The sequence below is a fragment of the Melitaea cinxia genome, chromosome 10, assembly GCF_905220565.1.
Source record: "Melitaea cinxia chromosome 10, ilMelCinx1.1, whole genome shotgun sequence".
NCBI lineage: Eukaryota > Metazoa > Arthropoda > Insecta > Lepidoptera > Nymphalidae > Melitaea > Melitaea cinxia.
Window position 1 is genome coordinate 2,192,270 of NC_059403.1, and position 24,482 is coordinate 2,216,751.

A 24,482-nucleotide genomic window follows, 5' to 3' on the forward strand; every position below is an offset into this window, starting at 1 on the left:
GTATTAAAGTGTTTTAAGCTCACATTTTTATAATAATTTTAATTTAAAAGACAAACATTAAAATTAAAAAAAAAAAAACAAAAATACTTTTAAAAAAATGTAGATCATAAAATTATGTATAAAAAATGTATAAATACTTTTTGTCCTACGAGCCACCGTTTTTTAGATATAACGATTCAAAACTTTGTAAAAGTTGTAGTCGTCATAATATACATGTTTCCATGCCGCCTATGAGGTGTTGTACTTAGCGTACTCGTATTACTCACTGCTCGAGCTCCAACTGTGAAAACTGTTTTCTTCTTAAAATCAAGAAAAGCTCAACATCAATCGGAAATGTATTCATCACAAAGCTAATTTACTTTTGCAAAATGTCAAAATTATGTACTATTTTTACACGCAACAACTGGCTGTGATGCGACATCTGCATTTTACAAGAGGAGTAAAATAACAGTTTTCAAAATGTTTGAAAAACAAGATCTGGTTCAATGTGCTGAAGTTTTTAAAAACAGTAATTCAACTCGACAAGGAGTTCTCACCAACGGCATTCGTTTTCTTCTTTCTATGTACGGTGCTCCTAAAAAACTACTTGTTTCGTCAAAAATACTAAAAGTAAAAAACAATTTCAATTAGCTTGTCTTTCTCCAACCTCAGTTGCTGCTCATCAACATCTTTTTCTAGTACATTATCAAGTTCAAGTGGTTATCAGCTAGACCCTACAGATTGGGTTTGGAAGTTGGTCAACAATACATTAGAACCAGTTTAAACTTTACTTCTACCTTCACCCGAAAAACTGCTGAACTCAATTTTTTTGTAACTTAAATGTACCGTTTTGCTGAAAATCGCGAAAAACTAATTTTTGTTACCTTTGACCTAGAATATTTATTTCCATACAGGGGAAAAATGGGGAAGTTTCAAATTTTATTTATAATTATATTTTGAACGATTTCACCTTGTTGTAAATTTTTGTAACTTCGAATGTCTAAATTGACCGGACTAAGAACAGATTTTGTGCCAAGGGCTGCATTAGAGATAGGTAAGGGCTGTCGAAAGATTTTATAAATGTCTTAATTTTTTATGCTACAAACATGAAATTTGTAAAGAGATAGTATACAGTAAGTAGAGGTCCTCTGAGAATGGATCTCGCGACTAGAAGTCCACTAAGAACGAATTTTGTTATAGAACCGCATCTATTTATCCAAGGGCTCATGATTTGAAGAATTGAGGAAAATCACTCACATCAAAATCATTAACGTTTCTTATAAAATTGCGTCTTATTTTTGAACAAATATTAGATTAAATAATACTGTTAGGTATTGATCAAAAATAAATAAATAAACAATTAGTCCAGTCTTAAATAATTTTTAAACCTCAATACATCTAAACGTTTTTCTGTTATATGGAAAGTAGAAATTTTGGCACAAAATTTATTTTTAGGGTTTTAATTGCATATGATAAAAATAAGTATACCAGCGTTTACGGAAATACTGTATGGTTAAAATAGGAGATTAGTTCGTATTACTGAAATTACCTAAAATTGGCTTGAGAAACCTAAGGAAAAAGTGTTTTACGCACGACTCTTCCATGAAACGTGATTAATTATAAATAAATAAGAGACGAACAAACAATTTTTACATTCGAAAAATAACGAACAAACGACGAACAAATAATTTAAAAAAAAAAATCAAAAATCGAAAAAAGTGGGGCCAAATTTCGTGAGCCACTTTAGCTCCTCTATGAAAATAATATCAATTTTCATGGGATTTTGTTTTCATTTATAGCAAATGTTACTTTTCGTCTACTTTTCTTTCCAATAGGCTATGGCTATCGACCAATCAAAAAGGTACATGAATAAAGGCTAATTTATTTTTTGTATGTTCCTTGAAGCCCACGGAAGATTTTTATTAAAAAATAAATAAAAATAAAAAAAATGAAACAAAAAATAATTTTTACTATTAACTTTTTTTTGAGGCTGTGTGGTTACGGCAGCAAAGAATATAGCCACCTCCTCTTTTCCCGTGGGTGTCGTAAGAGGCGACTAAGGGAGAACACAGTTCCACTACCACCTTGGAACTTAAAAAGCCGACCTACGGCGGTGTAACCATCCAACTGCTGGCTTTGAAATAGACAGACGGGCAGCAGCGTCTTCAGTGCGACAAAGACAGTCCTGCGGTCACCAACCCGCCTGCCCAGCGTGGTGACTATGGGCAAAACATATAAACATATGGAGCGGTCAATTTTTGATATGATATTCAAAAATGTTTAGAATTCCTAATGTATGGGTAACACAAAAATAAAATCGTATATATAAAAAAAAAATAGCATGGTATCGTCTCCTGTCAAAGATTTAATTGTAATATGAAACTTTGAATAGTTACGGGTCTCTGTAAAGAACTCACTATAGACGGCGCCACGGTTCGCTTAAACCGAAAATAAAAATCATCATATCAAAAATTTCGCTCTAGCGGGTACATCGTTCCATAGCTTAATTGACTAGAGCGCCGACACGGTCTGTCGGAAACGCGGGTTCGAACTCCGCTGGAGCGGTCAATTTTTGATATGATATTCAAAAATGTTTAAAACATATAAGTTCACGCCATTTTTGGCGCGAAGTTGTGGAGGCCTGTGTCCAGCAGTGGACTGCCTTAGACTGATGTATGTGTATGTATGTGTGTGTATGTGTGTGTGTCTGTGTTTGTGTGTATTAACTTTTGACAGAACGAAGTCTGACCGGGCAGCTAATAGGTAACATAAATCGATCCTTAAATAATTTACTGTAGGTAATTCCGTGATATGGAAATATTAATTCATTAACTGTTAAGATGTACTATAATTAATTTATGGTCGTAATTCGATATTTCTTATAACTATATACCTTTTAAGGATTTTTTTTTATGAACAGTATCAAATATTAACAAAAAAAAAGTGAAATGAAATTAAAAACCAATTCTCTAACTTTTGTTATAATACAACGTTCAATGGCATTCATAACAAACCAGAATCAATAAATCAAAACGTTACATTGTGTTTCAATGAACTTGTCGGTTGAAATGTTTTTTCTCTGAATGTTGTGTTTACCTTAGTTTTATTATACGTAGTACGTACAATGTATGATGGACGTTAAGTAAATTACTAAATGATTGCTGTATTTTATAACTACTTGTAAGTTGACTTGTTCGTTAAATGAAAGTGAAACTGATTTAGTACCTTTTTATACCACTAGTCGCGCGAGAAACAGTAAGCCGTATCTATAAATAAGGTTGTTTAGTGTGTATCATTAATATTTACTGAGTGGATTAAAGCCATCATACTTATATTACCGGTCCCTTAACCGAGTCATTTTTTCTAAAGTAATCGTTGGTCTCCAATTTTTATTATAAAATAAGTAAAAAAATTATTAAGTAAGATATGATTAAGCGTTATACGCTGTTTTGAATGAATAAAAATGTATACATACAATAACAATTTTTAACAGTTTAAAATAACTAAACAATAATTAGGAATGCTTCGACAAAGTTAAGATTTTATAGTTGGTAAGACTGATTCTTGTGGCGCTAATTTAATATGTCAAATATAATATATATTGTGAAGCCTAAAGATTATAAAGTTCAAAATGGGTTATCATAGTTGATAAAAATGGTAATTGTATTCTAGTAATAATAAACATAACGAAGTATATTTCGATCGGTTAAACGTGAGCAAACGTTAAAAAATGAACAGCAAACTAGCGAAAAACTGTGTTTTCTTCGTAACTCGAAAACTGCATACCCACAATCTACAAATATTACGAAATCCAGTGCAGAATGTACAAGGAAAAATTCACCGTAACGTAAGTAAGCGTAAATATTTTTTGTCTAATCAAAAATTTCCGAGAAGTTTAACCACTTTATAAACTTTTACAACTTAGTGTAGAGGTTATTGCGCATCTTACTTTATTGAAATTTTAACTGAATAGTGAGTAAAGTTTCATCCACAACTTGAACTGTTAGTGTAAACATGACGATTGAACAAATTAAAATATTTTCGATCTAATAAATGACGTCAATTAGTTATTGGCGACAGCATGATCGCATGTGTGTTAACTTTTGTTTACGATTGCGTTTCATTGATATCAGTATGAGGTCACTGGTTTGAGGCCTTTTTAATATAGACCGTACCAGTTATCACTTCAGTTAATATTAGATATCAACAGTGTCGTCAACGAGAAGAATTAAAAATAAATTAATAATAATTTTTTAACTTACAGAATAATTTACAATTAACAAAATTATACATTAGTTCCACCATGAATGACAATGTTTTATATGGAAACTTATGGGACACAGATCCTGAACTGTATGATATTGTGAATAAGGAAAAGCAGCGTCAGTCGAGGGGTTTGGAAATGATAGCCTCCGAAAACTTTACATCTCTGCCTGTTCTACAATGCCTTGGTTCTTGTCTGAGCAATAAATACTCAGAGGGCATGCCACATCAAAGGTTAGTATTCTTAAAATCATTATCATTTTATGTAAACTAGAAGTAGTACTAGGAATAAATTTAGTGAATACATAATTAAAAATACATTAAGTAATTGAATGAAATTAACAACATAAATTTTTCAGATACTACGGAGGAAATGAATTCATTGATGAAATAGAATTACTTACTCAGAAGAGATCACTAGAGGCTTATAGACTAAACCCTGAGGAATGGGGAGTTAATGTCCAACCTTATTCTGGTTAGGATCTAAAATAACTTTTTATTATTAATGTGTTTAAAAAAGTTTTAATTACTTTAGTATTTCATAACTTAACAATATATGTAGGAAAATTCTATACCGTAAAAGTATTTTTTTAACTTATATATATATTAAAATATTGAAGCAGGTTCATATTTCTTTATTTATTTTTTTAGAAAAATTCTTATTATTAATTAGAGGTTATTGGCTGGTATATTATGACTATCATACATTGATCTATGGAAATTACCATAATGATAATTATGGATAAAGTTGCATAATATATTATATAAGTAAAAAACAAAAAATATATATATTTTACAAATGTTTATTGTTATTTATGTAAAATTATGTGAGAAAAAATAACAATGTTTCCTTTTTCAGGTTCTCCAGCTAACTTTGCCGTATACACAGCCCTCGTTGAGCCCCATGGTCGTATCATGGGTCTGGATTTGCCTGACGGTGGACATTTGACGCATGGTTTCTTCACTGCTACAAAAAAAATTTCAGCAACTTCCATCTTCTTCGAGAGTATGCCTTATAAAGTAAGTTATGATTTGTTCTATCGTAAATAATAATAATAATTTTATTGTACAGACATGCAACAACATATAAAACCATAAATTCAAAGTGAACCTCAATGTTAAGTACAGAGTACAACACGCAGTCTTATTACTTGTCACAACATGTTTTCCTCTTCCATTCCTCCCTATTATTTGTCACTTCAGCACTTACTCCTTTCTTTCTCATATCCTCACTCATTCAGTCTTATTACTAAATAGTGATCTTCAGACTACATTTATACAAGAATCATTAATGAACTTAAAATATTGCTATATCTTTAACTAACTTCAAAAAAGGAGAATGTTCTCAAGTAGAGTGTGTTATCTCATAACTTTTACTGTGTGTAGTGGTTATAATGATTTTGTTTTTTATTCAGAAGCTTGTTTTTCTTATGATCTGACAAGTTTTTGAGTTATCCCCGATAATGTGTATTGTACACTTGTTGATGTAAATTTTGAGGCTGCTGTATTTTTTTTTTTTTTTTTTGAATACTAACCATTATCTAAACTGAACTTACGATTAAAGCTCATTTTATCTATCTTATATATAATATTATAAATAAATTCCTCTAACAATGCTCTTTATTTAATTTTTTTTTTTAATTTTAATTGACTTGTTATACTAAATGAAATATTTACTCTATAGGTAGATCCTAAAAGTGGTCTCATAGACTATGAGAAGCTGGAGGAATCAGCTAGGCTGTTCAAACCCCGTCTTATAATAGCTGGTATGAGCTGTTATGCACGCTGCTTTGATTATAAGAGATTCAAGAAAATCGCAGATGAAAATGGTTCAATACTAATGGCTGATATGTCACATATTTCTGGACTTGTTGCAGCAGGTAAGAAATTTGTTGCATATATCCATAAAACTGTATCTAAGAAAAGATTTAAAAATAATTTTTATTTTAGTATAAGGAACCTTAGAATTTTATATTTTTAGTAGGTTTATAAATTATATACTAATTTTTATTATTATTTTAAATACGAAAAATGTATTAAACTAGGTGCGCTCCGCGGTTTTGCAAGTATTAAATAGCCTATCGCCTTATTCAGTAAATGGACTATCCAACACAAAAAAAAAAAAATATTCAGTTCAAACCAGTACTCCGTGACATAAGCGTGTTCAAACAAACAAATTCTTCAACTTTATAATATATAAATATATATATTAAATAAACAAATGATATTTATAACAGCTCAGTATAATTTGAAATATTATTTGTAGTTAGTTAATATATCTAATAGAATCATATTAATAAAGTAACGATCATGTTATGGAATTCTACTGTTCCAATGCATGATGCAACAAATTATGTATCACCCTGTGCCTTTCGCAATCACGTATCGTACATAACAATCTTGTGACGAATAAAATTGTTGCCTTATTTATATGTCCATTTACTCTCACTTAGTATTTGTTTATCACTAGGGGCTATTATATATGACATACTTATGCAATATTATGCGTTATTCTCTAAGTTAATCAAAAGGTTGAAGATTCGATTTCCGCCCTGAGTGTGGGTGTAAAATATGTATTTATTTATGTATCTTTATAAAAGAATATAATATATATACGCTTCAGCCTGTAATATCCCACCGCTGGGCATAGGCCCCTTTTCCCATATAGGAGAAGGATCAGAGTTTAATCCACCATGCAATCTATTGCAGTTTGGCGGATATATTCTCTACTATGAGTAACGATCGCTATTATGTGTACATGATAACAACTGGGACAAATGGCTTAACATGCTTTCCGAGGCAGGCCACAAACCAGTGCTGTGACCGTTGCGCCAGCAAATTTTAATAAACTTTTTTGTAGAGTATTAAATTTCCATGGAAAAATAAGTATTTTGAACCATAAAAATATTGATATTTCTGATAGTTACGAAAATCCAAAAACGAAACGCAAAATTGAATAAATAAATCAATGTTTAAGGTACGAATATGAGGAAACAGCTTGTTTTACATTAATTTACTAAGAAAGCTTTTTTCTAGGAAATTTAATTTCCTTTAAGAATACGCATCGCTCAAATTTTTAAGATTGAAAATTGACGAGTTTTGAGTAAAAAAATGCGATAACTTTAAAAAACGTACAGTCCTAACGATATAACTCTTAATATGTGCTTATAAGGCCTCAAACTCTCACGATAATTTTTTTTTAACATCATGAATGATATTTTCATAGTATCATTAAAAAAAGGTTTATTTTTTTGGCCCAGTCTAATATATAAGCTATATCAGTTGGCTGTTAACACAAAAATTAATTTGTATATCTTGTAGGGCAGACTCACAGACAACAGTATGCTAAAGATATTTATTTATAAAATTATTTCTAAATCACTGGTAGAAACATTAAATTCTCTCACAGTCACTATTTAAAACAAAAAAAGTGCTAGCTGCGCCGAAGACGGGTTGCGTCTTCGGTGCGACAAAGCCAGCCCTGCGGTCACCAAACCGCCTGCCCAGCGTGGTGACTGGGCAACATTTTTGGCGCCATCATTTTTGGCGCGAACTTGTGGAAACCTATGTCTAGCAGTGGACTGCGATAGGCTGAAATCAAATGGTTTTTTAGTATTATATCGGTCAGAAAGAAAAATATTATTCATATTTTATCACTGTGTAATTCGTATTTAAATACGATTTCCAAAAAACACGATTTACTAAAAAAGAAATACTGAGCTAAGCTCGGTCACCCAGGTACTAGCAATCAGGCAACAGTGACAAAAAAAAATGCAAAAACATCTACATAGCTACTCTATTCTATTCTATGTTGTAACATGTTTTGAGGTCAGTAATCTTTGACCTCACAGCTGATTGTTGGTTTAAAGATCGCCTGAGATGTTTTGGTCTTGACAATGAAAAATGACAAAACTTACCCACAAAAAAATCTCCCTTATTTGATATCATATATAAATGAGATTTGAAACTATTTATTATTATTATTGTTGTTATTATTATTATTTTTATTTACTTAACACACAATTGAAATTAAAATATTCTATCACTAATAGGTGATCTCTTACTATACTATATCTTTTATATACTCTTACTATACTATATCTCTTATATACTTATATTGATAACATAAACAATAAAGTATGAAAATAAAAATTATTTATTATAATCAAAAATACTAATGGGTAATAATACCCTGGGAGGAGGTATTTTATAACAGACGCTAGTACATTAGCTAGAATAATAAAAAATAGCTTTATAAAATATTAGAAATTATATATCAATGCAAATGTATCATACTAAAGGTACAGAAACTCCCATTAAACAGATTTAGATCCTTACTAAAAAAATATATAATCGTTTGCTCACAGGTGTCATTCCAAGTCCATTCGATGATTGCGATATTGTGACAACAACGACGCACAAAACTTTAAGAGGCCCACGTGCTGGTATCATATTCTATCGCAAAGGTGTAAAATCCGTAAATGCGAAGGGAGAAAAGATACTATATGATTATGAGACAAAAATTAATCAAGCCGTATTCCCCGGCCTGCAAGGTGGTCCACATAATCACGCTATTGCAGCGATCGCTGCTGCTATGAAGCAAGCATGTTTGCCGGAATTTGTTGATTATCAAAAACAGGTTAGTTATATATTACAATATTGTTAAACTTAGTAATACTGAATATTCCGTGATTAGAATGGGTACTCATTTGTAAAGTGTTATTGTCAACACTATTCTCAAGAAACCAAGACAGGAACTTTTAAAAAAAATTATACTATGCCTTTTTTAATATTAAAATAAAACATATAATCTGCGAAAATTTAGTAATGACTAAATTACCGCATCTAACTACTAATACATGTATATTAAAATTAGAAAAAAGCTTCAATATCAATTTTGTAATTATTTTGGAGAGGTATCCAATTATTTGGACAATTTTTAAAATCTATACTACCATAAAAATTTATTTTTAAATGCACAAAATTTGAGACACTACCTTAGATAGCCAGTTACTTCTTATCTTTATATGTATATAATTTTTCTGTATGTGTGTTTGTTATGTAACTTCTAAATGGTTGGACCAATTAGATTGAAACTGTGTGTGTCCCATTTCAATGGGTTCATGCATGGTGACCAGACCTGGCAGGTGGTGCTATTGTCGGTATGTCACATGTAATGTGAGAGTACTATCACCTCTTTTTATTACAACATCTGCCTGGTCTGCTAGTATAATACTATAGATATTAAATGATAAATAATATAATCCCAAACAATCCAGGTATTGAAAAACGCAAAACGATTGGCCGATGGTCTAATGTCCCGAGGCTACAACCTGGCTACGGGCGGTACGGATGTACATCTCATCCTAGTGGACGTCCGCAGTGCGGGCCTCAGTGGAGCACGTGCTGAACGCATACTAGAGCTTGTCAGTATCGCTTGCAACAAGAACACTGTGCCAGGAGACAAGAGCGCCCTCAACCCCAGCGGCATACGACTGGGTTAGTATGAACAATACTATTGTTATTTATTAATCAGTTCAATTGTGTAGGTGGACTTTTACATTCACAGGAGGAGAGGTATAATTGTGTTGCGAGTGTTTCCAAAACCTCAAACACAGGAATCAAATCCTTCTGAAAGCAATTGAATTTCAAGCATATGTTTATGTAGCACAGTAAAATTTTTTACTTGTCTATTATATGTTGGTATTTTTTTTATGTACACAATAGAAATATTTTTTATGTACAATATATTAAAAATTAAAATAAACTGTCTTCTGTTGTTTATGCTTCAGCGTGTAATGTCCCACTGCTGGGCATAGGCCTTTTTCCCCATGTAGGAGAAGGATCAGTTGTTTAGTAAAATTATATTATATTAAGCTTCAGTTGTTTAGTAAAATTATATTAATAGTCATTTTTTTCTTTTACAGGTACTCCTGCTTTAACCACAAGAGGGTTAAAGGAAGCTGATATCGATAAAGTAGTTGATTACATTGACAAAGCACTGAAATTAGCCAAAGAAATAACAGCAATATCTGGCCCCAAACTAGTCGATTTCAACAAAGTTATTTCAGAAAATGTTAATATTCAAACTAAAATTAATTCTCTCAAGGACGAAATTGAGAATTACAGTCAGTCATTCCCAATGCCTGGCTTCGAAAAATTCTAAGTTTTTTTGAGGTATTATTAAACTAGTTTTTCATATTTAAAAAAGGTGAATGAGTTGCGATACCTAAAATGATGCGAATCTTATTTGTCTCGAAATAATAACACTCCAATGTAAATTTAGAAAAATTAGTGATAATATAAATATTTTTATACATTCTGACTTGTTAATCGATATTATACGTATAATTAAGTCAAACTGCATTTGTATTACATGTTATTCTTCCTTGTTTTTACACTTTAAATGTTCCTTATATAGAAAAGTTGTAAGTGTTTTGTGTATTTTTTTATTAAAGTGTAAACTTTTTTATTTAGACTTTCATTTATTTTTTTATTCCATGGGCCAGCATTAATTTTCAAACCGAGATATGGATCGAAAACTAATATTTATAATATGTTCGTGCTACTTGTCTTGTAAGTTTGAATGAGTCATAAGTTGTAAGATGGAATTAAAATATTTAAGAGCCATTTCACAAAAATCGGTAACAATCCGCGAAATTGTAATATTTTGACGTCGTTAATCTCAGTGTTGGATGCAATAATGTAATTTATATTCTTGAAATATAATAGAGCAACCTTTGTTGTAAGTCCATAGTCAGATCAGAATTTTGATTTATGTTATGTGTATAAAATTATTAACCTTTTCATCAGCCTCCTCCCTGGGTAAACGGTCGCAATGTATACTTTGAAGTCTTACTTTTAAATAACCTCTACGTTGAAACCATTTTAAAAAAATATCATAATATGTGGAATATAATTTTGTTGTCCACTATCATAGATTTTTATTCCATTTGTATCTCTATTAAACGATAAAAAAAATTTAGAGTTACGAATATTTTCCAAATAAGTACAATTTTAAAAGCGATATTTCTCTTAGAAAACTAAGAAATTTTAACGAATTATCTTCATCAAAGTAAACTTACATCATTAAGGAATACAAAAAAAATAATTAAAAGATGTAATTATTTTTAATACATTTTATATTAAATAATAAAAAGATAGTATATATTGCCACGCATCAAGCCCGGTAAATCAGTCGAGCGCTAGCGCTCTTAGAGGTAAGGTCCACGCCAAATTCTGCGCAGCCGTCTCTTTCGCTCACACGCGCCAAGCGCCTGTTGTTATAGCTGATAAAATGCATTTGATACTTTCATAATAAAATATAAATAAAATAAACATATTACGAAAATGACTGTAAATTAATATAATGATAATTTCTGTAAACAAATGGATAATTTAATTTTCTTTTCTCACACTATCAATACAAATAGGCATTTCAATCTGTTTGTCTTGTTATTTGTTAATTAATATGTTTGTCGGTGTCGATGTCATTAAATGCTTTTTTATTCATATCGTAAATATTAGATTCATTCGTAAACTGAAAAAACTAAATCAATTTAAAAAAATTGTTTCATAAAATTGATTTTTTTAATTTTATTTTAAATTTATTGACTGTTGTTATATAACATACTTGAAATTTTTAACAAATTAATTATGTAAAAAACATTTTATACCATAGTTATAATTTTTATTATACATCAGAAAATGATCACGATGGTCTTTTGGTTGTCACACTATACGTACTAACACAAAGATCGCGCGGCTCGTACGACTCGCGCGATGCGACCAAATTTACCTAAACTTGCAGAGCGTAAAATTGTGAAATGGCTCTTAACGACTGTATTGCATACACTACAAAAATAAAATATTTACTAAGCTTAACTCATAAGTAGGTACTTAATTTGCGTTATGTGAATAAAATATGACTGTATAAGCAAGTTATTTTACTCTTTGAATATGACTGATTATGTCCGAAAAACAAGTAAGTATTATAAACGGCAAGGGTATATATAGCCTTCACCCGCAAAGCGATCTCTCGCTTTACGCGTATTTATATCCTTTTTTCTTTTTTTTTTTTATTGAAATAGTTACTCTATTATGTTGGAAATAAACATCGTTAAAGGTTTAAAATACATAGACAATTGCATCTTTTATGTCGAAAACTAACTTTGTTAAAAACACTTTATAACATTAACACCTATCCAAGAGCGGATCCAGCGTTGGCGCCAGTTTGGGTCACATAGTCGTGGTCAAGTCACAAAAAGTTATAATTTAATTTCGATATTAATAGATACAGGTAAAAAGTAGGTATTCTAATAATGTATGTAAGTACTTTCCTTAAAAATATCTATATTGTGACAAAAAATTATGGCTTAACAATTTTAATTAGTGGTCCACCTAGGTCCTGCACCCAGCCCAGGAGGAGGTCATGGCCCCCATGACCCCCCCCCCCTCTCCCCCCGAATCCGCCCTTGCACCTATCTCATATCAAAGCTATTTCCTCGCCGCGTTAAGTTGTACCTACTCTGAAATTACTTAAACTTATCACCTTAACGTTATAAATACTTTATTTCGTAAAACAAGTTTTACGTCATTAACATGGAAAAAACTTACAAAAATACAATTGAGAATTGCTCGCCCCGATTTTAATTTTTAAGGTAATCACTACAATTACCTACTACAAATGTATTAGAACACTTGAAACTAAAATCACTCCACTGACTAAAATATATGTACTTTTCTAATTTTACTTTGAAAACGTTTGGGCAATTAATTTTTTTAATTTCGGACAGTAGTTTGTAAAAAATTAGTGCTCCCTCAAATGTGTATATCGTTTTCCTCTTTTTTTCTAATACCTCGAAATAACAAATAGGAGTTATTTACGAATCCTTACAGGTAACAGGTAACTTATTAACATATTTAAACTCACTTAAACTCTGAACAGATACCTACATATAAGTAACCTTATATACTCAATTATATGCTCAATTTTTTTAAGTACTTATATATTGAGAATATTCCACACTATACTAGGCCGTTGGCGCAGTTTGTAGTAACCCTGCTTTCTGGTCCGGCGGTTATGGGTTCGATTCCCACCCCGAGTCTGGATGTAATATAAATATTTATTTATATAAGTATTATTTGTAAGTATGTTTATTGAAAATAAAAAATATGTAGCTATATACAAGTCGTCTGTTACCTATAACACAAGCATTAAGTTGCTTACTTTAGGAACAGACGACCGTGTGTTTATTGTGTAGATATTTATTTATTTATATATTGAAGTTTATTCATTCAGTTAAATTAACGGCATTTTTTATAATTATATATTTGACTCTTAGAAAATGAAACTGAATTAATCTGTGTCTGTCTGTTTGTTCCGGCTAATCTCTAAAACGGCTGGACCTATTTTTACGGGACTTTACTGGCAGCTGATGTAATGAGGAAAAACTTAGGCTACTATTATTATATAGGCTATATTTATGTCTTTTGTAACTGAGAACTGAACATTTTTTTTTTTGAATTTTCACGCGGACAAAATCGCGAGCACCTCTATTATTAATGATAAAATATGATATTATTTTTAAAGAACTAACTTTCTGACAAGATTCTGAAACTTTTTTATAGTACATGCAATTTTTAATTCTACTTAAAACTTTACATGTTTTCATATATTTTATTTTTACACAACTTATTTTTTTTTTTTTTTTTGTCAAATTGATAACGAACATCGAAGTGTCTTTATCCTCCCTGATTTATGTGTCATAAGGACATTTTGACGAAATTCTTGAATTGATAATATTTCATAATTCTTATTTCTTACTCTAAATAGCAATTATTGCGATAATATCATGTCAAATAGAATTAAATCATAACAAATCCCCATCAAACCCCTAGATTTCCGACTGCCATCCCTAACACCATAGACAAAGTAATGTTTATTAAACGTCAGAAATTAAGTGAGCAATTTTTACTATGTGCGGATTCTAGTCTGTGAGAGATGTATTCATTCACCACCATTCACAATTTATTATTTTCTTGAAAATTGAGTTGTTTTTGTTTCGATTCATTTATCTTGTGTCATTTAAAAAAGAGGTGATAAATATTAATAGTTTTGCTATCTTTGCTGACTCTTAAATCGCGAGTGTCGGCTGGAATGTAAAAAGTGACGACCTTGCGTAAACTTTAACGTATGTGTATTTTTATTGGACTGACCATATACTGAATTATTGTTAGATTATATATAGTGTTTAAATATCTGCCTGGATGTTGTCGTATGATATTATTGGTATATGTTACATGGAAAACGCAAGAGATTAAAGTTTCGACGGTATTATGTATACATTTGCGTGGGGTAAAGACCACCTGAGATTCAGGCGAGTTACTGTGAAAATATGTTCGCCACAACAGGCATGGTAGCGGCACCTCAGCCGGCGACTGGACAAGTCGCGCAAAATGGAAGCACCACCTTGCCTCGGTCCCACCATCAGAGAACGGGTAAATATTATGCAAATTATAATGCCAAATTTTGGTTGTTGCGTAAATTGAAACCAACACTAAATTTTGTTTAAATGTAATGTACAGTTCTTTATAAACAGTTAAATAGTATCCAATATAATGTACTTACTTATAGTCGATTGAATAAATTGTTAAAACATTGTGTTTTGAATTTTAAAAGTTCTCATACTGATATTGAACTAGATTATTTACTAGATTGAATTAGATTTAACTGGCACTGAATAAAATATTTGTTAAATGACCTCTGCTAAAGTGATTATATCACGATTTGTGATATTAGCAATAAGAAATTTCGAATCTTAGTATAATTTGTTTGTTTATGTTATGTAAACAGTATAACAGGTTTTCGAATGTCAAACCCTGTTATATGAAATATTGTTAGAAATATGAATGTGAAAACAAAACAAAACTCATATTTTTAACTTATATAAATTTTATGAATATTTTATACTTATTTTGTATATAATAACACAAGTAAACAATCAATGTTTAGATATATAACTATACTAGTAAACATTAGATAAACAATAAATAAAAATAAGTAATATTAAGTAGATGTGCAATTATATTAAAATAACTCTAAAATATAATTGCAAGTTCTACTTAACTCGTTTCTTCTTCCTTTTCAATGTAATTTTTAATTAATGTCCTGCTTTAGCCTGTAATATCCCACTACTGGGCATAGGCCTTTTTCCCCATGTAGGAGAAGGATCAGAGCTTTGATCTCCAGCCAGAGACAAATTTTTTTAAAAACACCTGGCTTTGTATCATTATGATAGTAATGGTACAGCAATATACATCATCATCATCATCATCATTACAGCCTATACAGTCCACTGCTGGACATAGGCCTCCACAAGTTTACGTCAAAAATAACGTGAACTCATGTGTTTTGCCCATAGTCACCACGCTGGGCAGGCGGGTTGGTGACCGCAGTACTGGCTTTGTCGCACCAAAGACGCTGCTGCCCGTCTTCGGCCTGTGTATTTCAAAGCCAGCAGTTGGATGGTTATCCCACCATTGGTCGGCTTCTTAAGTTCCAAGATGGTTGTGGAACCTTGTTATCCCTTAGTCGCCTCTTACGACACCCACGGGAAGAGAGGGGGTGGCTAAATTCTTTAGTGCCGTAGCCACAGAGCACAGATGATGATGATGATTGTATCATTATGATAGTAATGGTACAGCAATATACATACTCTTATAAAATTATTGGTCTAGCAAGTTTGTAAGAAAAAATATATTAAAACAATTAATATTAAATTGTCACAATAATAAACTCAAAAAAAAATTACTAATTTAAATCAAATGGGTCATGCAGATTTCAAACTAACTGTATTTTATTTTAACAACTGCTCTGATATAGTGGTGCGAGTAGTCACCTGAAACACCAACGGTTTGCAGGCTCGATTTTCGCTAGGGATGGATATTTGTCATTGTATAAATATTCCGCCATTTCGACGCCGCGTTGGCGGAATGGTTACAGCCATGGATTGTACCTGTTGCCCTGGCGGTTGCGGGTTCGATCCCCGCACATGACAAACGTTTGTATTGGCCATACAGGTGTTTGCCATGGTCTGGGTGTTTGTGCAGTCCTTGTGGGTTTCCCCACCGTGCCTCGGAGAGCACGTTAAGCCGTCGGTCCCGGTTATTATCATGTACACCTGATAGCGATTGTTACTCATAGTAGGGAATATATCCGCCAACGCATTGGATCAACGTGGTGGATTAAGCTGTAATCCTTCTCCTACATGGGGAAAGAGGCCTATGCCCTGTAGTGGGATATTACAGGCTGAAGCGAAATATTTCCTTCCGGTTTGGATGTCTGTCCTTGTGGGTACTAAAAGACAACATTAAGCTGTCGGTCCCGTTTGTTATCTTAAATATCAGATAGGGATCATTACTGATAGTAGGGAACATGTCCGCCGACTCGTACTGGAGCTGCGTTGTGGAATTAGCTCCCTTCCTTCTCCTACATTGAGAAAGTTGCCTGTGCCCAACAGTGGAATGTTGCAGGCTGAATGCGAATGCGTATTTTACTGCCTCACAATGAAAATGTTTTACTATATTTTAACTTTTTTAGGTAGACCACCGGCAGCTCCAAAATCCTATGATTATCTTTTAAAAGTGCTTCTTGTTGGGGACTCAGATGTTGGCAAACAAGAGATATTACAAGACCTTGAAGATGGTTCTGCAGATTCACCATTCTGCAGTGGAAGTGGTAAGAGCGTGTTTTATCAAACCGCTATTTACCCACGATGTGTTAACCGCGTTAATTTAAATAAAAGGCGTACTAAAATTATTATTTATTATTATTATTTTATAATGCACTAGCAGCTCTTGGAGCTGATGCGTGCATATTACTGCACTTATGTTCTCTCTACTTTAGTTTTTAAATGTTCATCCAGTCTGTTTTTAAAAGTGTTTACTGATGGTGCACCAATCACTGATTCTGGCAGCTTGTTCCATTGGTTAACTACGCGATTTGGCAAAAAGTGACTTCTGGGATGGGATTTAATGTTATAGAATAGCGTGTAAAGGCTACCTCAGTACAAAGTTTGTCCCAAAACAAAAATATTTTTTTATTAGCGCGTTCAATACAACAAACTCTTCACCTTTATAATATTAGTATAGATATTTTAAAAAAAGACTGTTTGACATTTTTTTCTTTATGTTAAATAATGGCATTGGTAAATAATGCCCATCTTATATATAAAATTCTCGTGTCACAATGCTAGTTACAATCCTCCTCCGAAATGGCTGGACCGATTTTTATGAAATTTTGTGTGCATATCAGGTAGGTCTGAGAATCGGCCATCATCTATTTTTCATACGCCTAAGCCATAATGGGGGGAGATTAAGGAGGTTAATAACATATACGGCAAAACCACGTTTGCGGGGTCAGCTAGTAATTATATAATTATTTAACTACTACAGATAGTATGAAATAAGAAGGAATATAATACTAGCAACTTCTTACGGTTCCTGACTATTATGTTGGCCATTGGACATGGCCATAATGCTGGCATCAATGTTGTGGCATTGAATCTCATACATGGCTTATGTTTACCAACAATTTTTTTCATCTGAAATCAGTCTTCTTTATTTTGTTCTTTTCTCACGTTGGTTGAGACTAATTGTCTTCTACTTCACAGAACCGTGAAGTTAATAAAAAAGTCTTACTTGAAATTGGAACCCAATTCCTTAAAGCAATTTGCTTTTTCCTTGGCTGCAACAGCCAATTTTGTCTCTCCATGAGCAACGTTTTTTATGGCCCTGATTTGAGCAAAATTAGCTGATACTCGGTTTTGCTTGCGTTAAGTAGTCGTCTATATTTTTCAACCTTTAAGTTTAAAATGGTAGTGGGCCTAATTGTGCTAGTTGACTGGTGGCAAACAAACGTACTGTTCGCCTAAGTAAGTAGATACCGTCACCTGTGGACGCCTGTAACACAAGGACCAATTCAACCGCATTGTCGACTGTAACCACGACACTTCTTTGAAGCTCGGGATACTTTACTTTCATCACAAAACACACACAACACTACTCAATACCAATGTTATTTAGCTGTGCTTTTCTGTAAGGTTGAGTTCCCCGGTGGAGCTGCTCAAAATTATGAACAAGATCTTTTCTACTGTGCTCCACCTTAAAAAACGTGTGTATGTTGAACATACACACCCTGCGGTCACCAACCCGCCTACCCAGAGTGGTGACTATGGGCAACACACATGAGTTCACGCCGTTTTTGGCGCGAACTTGTGGAGGCCTATGTCCTTTGTATAAGCAGTGGACTGCGATGAATATATATATTTATATGAACACAGACATCGACCGGCTACAATTTTATTACATGTATAGATTAGTAATCTTCGGTATCTTCTATTGTGTTTGATAGTACTGCGGTTTAGGTAAAGGTTTATTAAAAAAATATTTTCTGCTATGCTATCAATAACAAATAAACTTAAGTGATTGAGTAAATGTATCGTATCAATAGTTTGGTTCTTGCAATTACTCGGACAGAGTATCTGGTTCGGAGAACTCGAACGTGATCGAGTGTTATAAAGTAAAAAGTCTTGTAAGTTAAATAATAGTTTCACGGTTTGTGATTCGTTTGCAACTTAAAGTTTTTCTTTAAATACGAATCTTTCGCGTTGATACAAAGCGTGTTGCGATTTTACAGCATGCCGTATTATGATAATCTTTTAAAAGAATTCCTTTCTTAATACATAGTTGATGGGAGTATCACTAGAATAATATATAGCTACTTTATTTTATTTTTTACCGCTATTGTTTCTGATAATTTCTTTTCATTGTTATAAAACGAGTTTTAATAATGATAAACGAAGTAAGTCATGGCAATTAAAAACATTTTCGGCCCAGTTTATTTTGCATTAATATTTATGTTGAATTTTCAGCGTATAAAACGACAACGATTCTCTTAGACGGCAAGAGAGTGAAACTTCAGCTGTGGGACACTTCGGGTCAAGGGAGGTTCTGTACAATAATCCGCTCGTACTCGAGGGGGGCGCAAGGAATACTCCTCGTGTACGACATTACTAACAAGTGGTCGTTCGACAGTATTGATAGGTGGCTCGAGGAAGTCGAAAAGGTAACAATTTTCTTATTGAGATTCACTGTATGAAATTTCGATTTTAGTATTACGGGTAACGGGTTGTCCATAAAATACTTTCGCGAATAGGGGGTATAGAAACAGACGGGAGTTTGCCTAGCGTGGCGAGATATGATGCTGAGTTTATAAATTTTATTAAAAATCATTTAAAACGAATTAAAAATAATATCGATACTGTTGTTTTAATTTAAGAATTTCTAAGTGTAAAATTCCAAAATATGTGACGTCACACTACGATCGCCTATGTCATAAATGTGTGGTCACATTCACAAGTGTGACAAAGACAGGGGAGGAGTCGAAAGTATTTTGAATTACGAAATTATTTATAGAGGGTAGGACATAGATTTTGTGACGTGATATTTGTTTGGGGGTGACTGAAAATGTGACTTAATTGTGACAAGGGGGGTCCAAAACGGTAAAATTCCTCGTGATGTATTTTATGGACAACCCACAAGTCTACTTATCCGTAATACTTGTTAATATAATTATGTATTAAATGACCATGTCATTTCATATTTTACACAGTTAACTAAATAAATAAATATTGATATCGAATAAGTTATATTAGAACTTCGAAAGTATTAAAATGTATGGATGAAATATTGGTGGTTTCCTGTTACGTAAACTACTAATTGTTTTGAATGACGTAATATCGCTTGTTATAGTAATTAGCTAATGTCGTATTGAACGATATATATATTAATGAAAAATTGCGATGCTATAATTTAGAAAGTATATTAATCAGAATAAATGTAAAACCATGACGTATTTTATTAGAATACTAGTTGTGCCAGCGACTTCGTCCGCGTCAGAGTAACAAAATAAATAAATTTCTAAAATAAAAGTAGCCTAAATTACTAATGTGCTGTGTGGCTACGGCACTAAAGAATTTAGCCACCCCCTCTCTTCCCGTGGGTGTCGTAAGAGGCGACTAAGGGATAACAAGGTTCCACAACCACCTTGGAACTTAAGAAGCCGACCGATGGCGGGATAACCATCCAACTGCTGGCTTTGAAATACACAGGCCGAAGACGGGCAGCAGCGTCTTCGGTGCGACAAAGCCAGTACTGCGGCCACCAACCCGCCTGCCCAGCGTGGTGACTATGGGCAAAACACATGAGTTCACGTTATTTTTGGCGTAAACTTGTGGAGGCCTATGTCCAGCAGTGGACTGTATAGGCTGTAATGATGATGATGATGAAGTTACTAATTATTACATCAGCCAACTGCCAGTGAAGTGATGATGATGATGATGATGATAAGCTCTAAACTGTTTATAACAGACTAACATTTTGCACATTTGAATAGAAGAATTTACTTGAAATATAAGAACCGAGTCCAAAAAAAGTCCTAGCAGAACCTCTTTCCTTCACAATTCGACTGAATTTCTATATGCTACATAACTATTTATTGGTACCTATTTTTGTAATTTTTTTTTAATCGAACGCTTGTCGACCGGTCCTACTTTAATTTGACCGACGTTTGAGTAGTAATTATTAAGTTAATAATGAGTAATAATAATGCGTTTTTAATTTTTCTAGTACCTTTTACTACCTACATTGTACCTTTTTCTACTACCGACATTGTATTAGTTGTCGCTGTAAATTGAAGTCGGTTTTTTCGTTAGCAAGCAAACGCATTTATACGAAGACAGCGTTGTTATAAGTATCGTCAGACACCATGTGGACGAATAATAGAGTAATGTAGCAAGCGTAAAATTTTAATAATTATTGTCAATTTTTTCTTTATCATTTTTTAATATCATATCAAAAATCGACCGTACCAGCGGGGATCGAACCTGCATGTCAGACTGACCGTGTCGGTGCTCTAGCCAATTAAGCTATCGAACGATGTACCCGTTAGATCGAAATTTTTGATATTATGATTTTATATTCGGTTCTAAGCGACAGTGCTTCTTCTTCTTAATCGTATGTAGTGTAGTGATATCGTTTAAACGTTAAATATATTTAAATTTCGCTTGTAGAAGTACAAGGAAGCCATAGAGGAGACAGGTTGACGAGTGAAAAATGTCTTTCGTTCTTGTCTTTTATATAGGTTTATATATACATATATCACATAATAGAGGTTTTAGAGATGGTAAGTGACGGGACTTTGAAAATATCCTTACTAGTTATTTATTTTATATATAAACAGTCTTTGCGAACGGCTGTAATTATAATACCAACATAAAAAATATATATATATTATATATATTATATTATATATACCAACTTAAAAAAAACGAGGCGGTTTTCAATTCGATTTTTTATGTGTTAATTCATAATTTTTACTAGCGTGTCGATTTTGGTGAATCGTATTTATTTATTTTTATTTTGACTAGCCCGTAAGCGCAGTTTTTAGTGGCCCTGCATTCTGCTCCGCAGATTGCGGGTAATACTTGTATTTATTTATTTATATGTATATTTATCAAAAAAAAGCTGTAACAGTCAGCTGTTACCTAAAACACATGCATTAAGTTGCTTACCATAGGAACGGCGACCGTGTGTGTATTGTTATAAGATATTTATTTATTCGCAAGTTAGTGCTTATCATCTAAGTATCATTTAAATTTGATTGAGATCTGACTGCTAGTTTTCGAGCTATCCCTAATAATGCGTACTTGATTGACTATTTTTTTTTTCGACTATAGACATGGGTCATGTTCTCATTATACTGCTATATAAATTAAAGCCATTTTTTTTCTTGTTTGATGACAAACACAATTATTGTTTTAGCACGCACCGGGCGTCCCAAAGGTGCTTGTGGGCAATCGTCTGCATTTGGCCTTCAAACGGCAAGTACAGGAACGTGACGCAGAGCTCTACGCCGCTAAGAACCACATGGCGTTCTTCGAAGTGAGCCCTCTCTGCGATTTCAACATCCGCGAGAGTTTCTGCGAACTGTCGCGCATGGCGCTACATAGAAATGGCATGGAGAGACTTTGGAGGAGTAATAAAGGTACGACGACATGATTCAGCCCGTAACATCCCACTGCTGGGCATAGGCCTCTTTCTCCATTTAGGGGGAGGATTGGAGGAGCTTAATCCACCATGCTGCTCCACTGCGGGTCGAAGGATATGTTTCCTACTATGAGTAACGATGGCTCAAGTGTCTGTGATAACAACCGGAATCGACAGCTCAACGTGCTTTTCGAAGCACGGTGGGTAGATCCACAAGAACAAAAAACCAGACTGGAAAGAAATATGTATTTGTACAAATATAAACATTCACCCCGATCGGGAAGTGAACCCGCAATCGCCGGTGTTTGAGCGCTCACACGGTACACGCACACCAGAGCGATATCAGCATAAAGGACTTCAGTAAAACTGTACTAGGTATTAAATTTTATCGCCGTTTTTTTTTCCTATTGTGTGGGCTAATTGTCTTCTAGTTGTTTAAATAAGAATACGTGCCATCGATCTGAAATTATTCGTATTTAGGGGTTCAAATTATTGGGTCGAGTTGTATTTTATTATTTTTAAACATTTGATATTGTAAAGAGTTGTTAATTATGTAGTAGTAGTTGTATACGAATTGTCTTTTACGTTCAGTGTTATAGAATATTAAATAAATAACACTGCTGTCTAGTAGCGCCGTGTTTCTGCGGTGAGTAAGGTGGCCAGAGCACTCGGGGAGGGTTCGGTGTTAAATTGGCTGTAGCGTTGCAAGCGCCTCTATGCTACGGTAACCTTGAGGCGGGTCGTCGTGGGTCGTAATAATAATAATAGTAATAATAATAATTTTATTGTACACCAAGAGTGAGCAAAATTACAAAAATAAAAACAGGAGTTAAGTACAAAAGGCGGCCTCATCGCTAACGAGCGATCTCTTCCAGGCAACCTTTAAAGGAAATGGTATATACGTAGACATACCCACCAATCTTCCCATGCTCCTACCCACCTCTCGGTATACGGAGCGAAACGCGGGAGATGTACGGGGTACGTCTGTGTTAGCTCTCTCTCGCGGTATATACGTAGACAGTTTAGGCGTACAGTCGTACAACAAGAGCTTATCATTGCTTACATACTTTATTAGATTATAATATAATAACTTTTTTTCTTCTTTTTATTTATTTATGTATTTTTTATGATAGTGCTAATGATAATAATAAATTCTTTATTTTATTATAAGTATTTGAATGTAGACATTTGTATGTAAGTTTATTATACATCTACACCACCTACCCAATTTAGATAATAAGTTTCCTTTCTATGTACGGGTTGTCTGGAAGAAATGGCTAATTAGCCGTAAGTCCGCCCATTGTACTTCACTGTCTGTAACTATCTTTATGCTTTGTTTGTAATATATTTGTGGTGTACAATAAAGTATAAAATAAATAAATAAGAGAGACGCCTAACGCCCGCCCGCCCGCAGTGCTGAGCCTGCAGGAGCTGTGCTGCCGCGCGATCGTGGCGCGCACGTCGGTGTACGCGCTGGAGCGGCTGCCGCTGCCCGCGCCGCTCAAGTGCCACCTCAAGTCGTACGCCATCTCCGCGGCGCCGGCCCGCGCGCGCGCCCGCGCCCGCCACGCGCCGCACGCGCGCCTCAGCTGCGCCGGCCGCAACTCCTGCGCCGTCGCCTGAGCCAGCTCGCCTTCGCTAACCTACATTCGACATGGACAATTAAAACTCCTGGGGGGATTGGGGATTGGGTCGGCACCGCGCTTGCGATGCTTCTGGTGTTGCATGCGTCTATAGGCTACGGTAATCTCTTACCATCGGGTGAGCCGCACACTTGTTTGTCGACCTAGTGGTATATATATTAAAAAAAAAAAAAAAACGAGCCACCTTTGGCTGTATGATTTGCACCTTTGTCGTTTTTTTTTTTTTTAAGCTGTCTATATTTTGTAACTTTGACAGCTTTGGCTGTATTGTTTATGTCTTTGTCATATTGAAATAAGTCGAGGCACTGTTGATTTAGAAATAAGTCGATGTATATTTGGCTGGATGATTTATACCTTTGTCATTTTAAAAATAACTCAAGGCACCTTTGGCTGATTTATATACATACATACATATAACCACGCCTCTTTCCCGTAGGGGTAGGCGGAGACGACTTCTTTCCACTTGCTACAATCCTTGTTTCGCTTCGT

At 33.7% G+C, this 24,482-nt stretch overlaps 2 protein-coding genes across 2 annotated transcripts; both read left to right on the forward strand.

Annotated features, from left to right (window-relative positions):
• The first annotated feature begins 3,880 nt into the window (after positions 1-3,880).
• On the forward strand, positions 3,881-10,714 carry LOC123656944 (serine hydroxymethyltransferase). Its single transcript, XM_045592551.1, has 8 exons — positions 3,881-3,951; positions 4,244-4,476; positions 4,602-4,717; positions 5,102-5,262; positions 5,927-6,122; positions 8,610-8,881; positions 9,522-9,741; positions 10,170-10,714. The coding sequence occupies exons 2-8, from the start codon at positions 4,283-4,285 to the stop codon at positions 10,406-10,408; spliced, it is 1,398 nt and encodes a 465-aa protein (XP_045448507.1). The 5' UTR covers positions 3,881-3,951; positions 4,244-4,282; the 3' UTR covers positions 10,409-10,714.
• A 3,916-nt stretch (positions 10,715-14,630) lies between these two features.
• LOC123656950 (ras-related protein Rab-40C) lies at positions 14,631-24,029 on the forward strand. Its single transcript, XM_045592558.1, has 5 exons — positions 14,631-14,742; positions 16,844-16,981; positions 19,176-19,369; positions 22,126-22,348; positions 23,765-24,029. Exons 1-5 carry the CDS (start codon positions 14,640-14,642, stop codon positions 23,971-23,973), a joined length of 867 nt encoding a protein of 288 aa, XP_045448514.1. The 5' UTR covers positions 14,631-14,639; the 3' UTR covers positions 23,974-24,029.
• Positions 24,030-24,482: the final 453 nt, after the last annotated feature.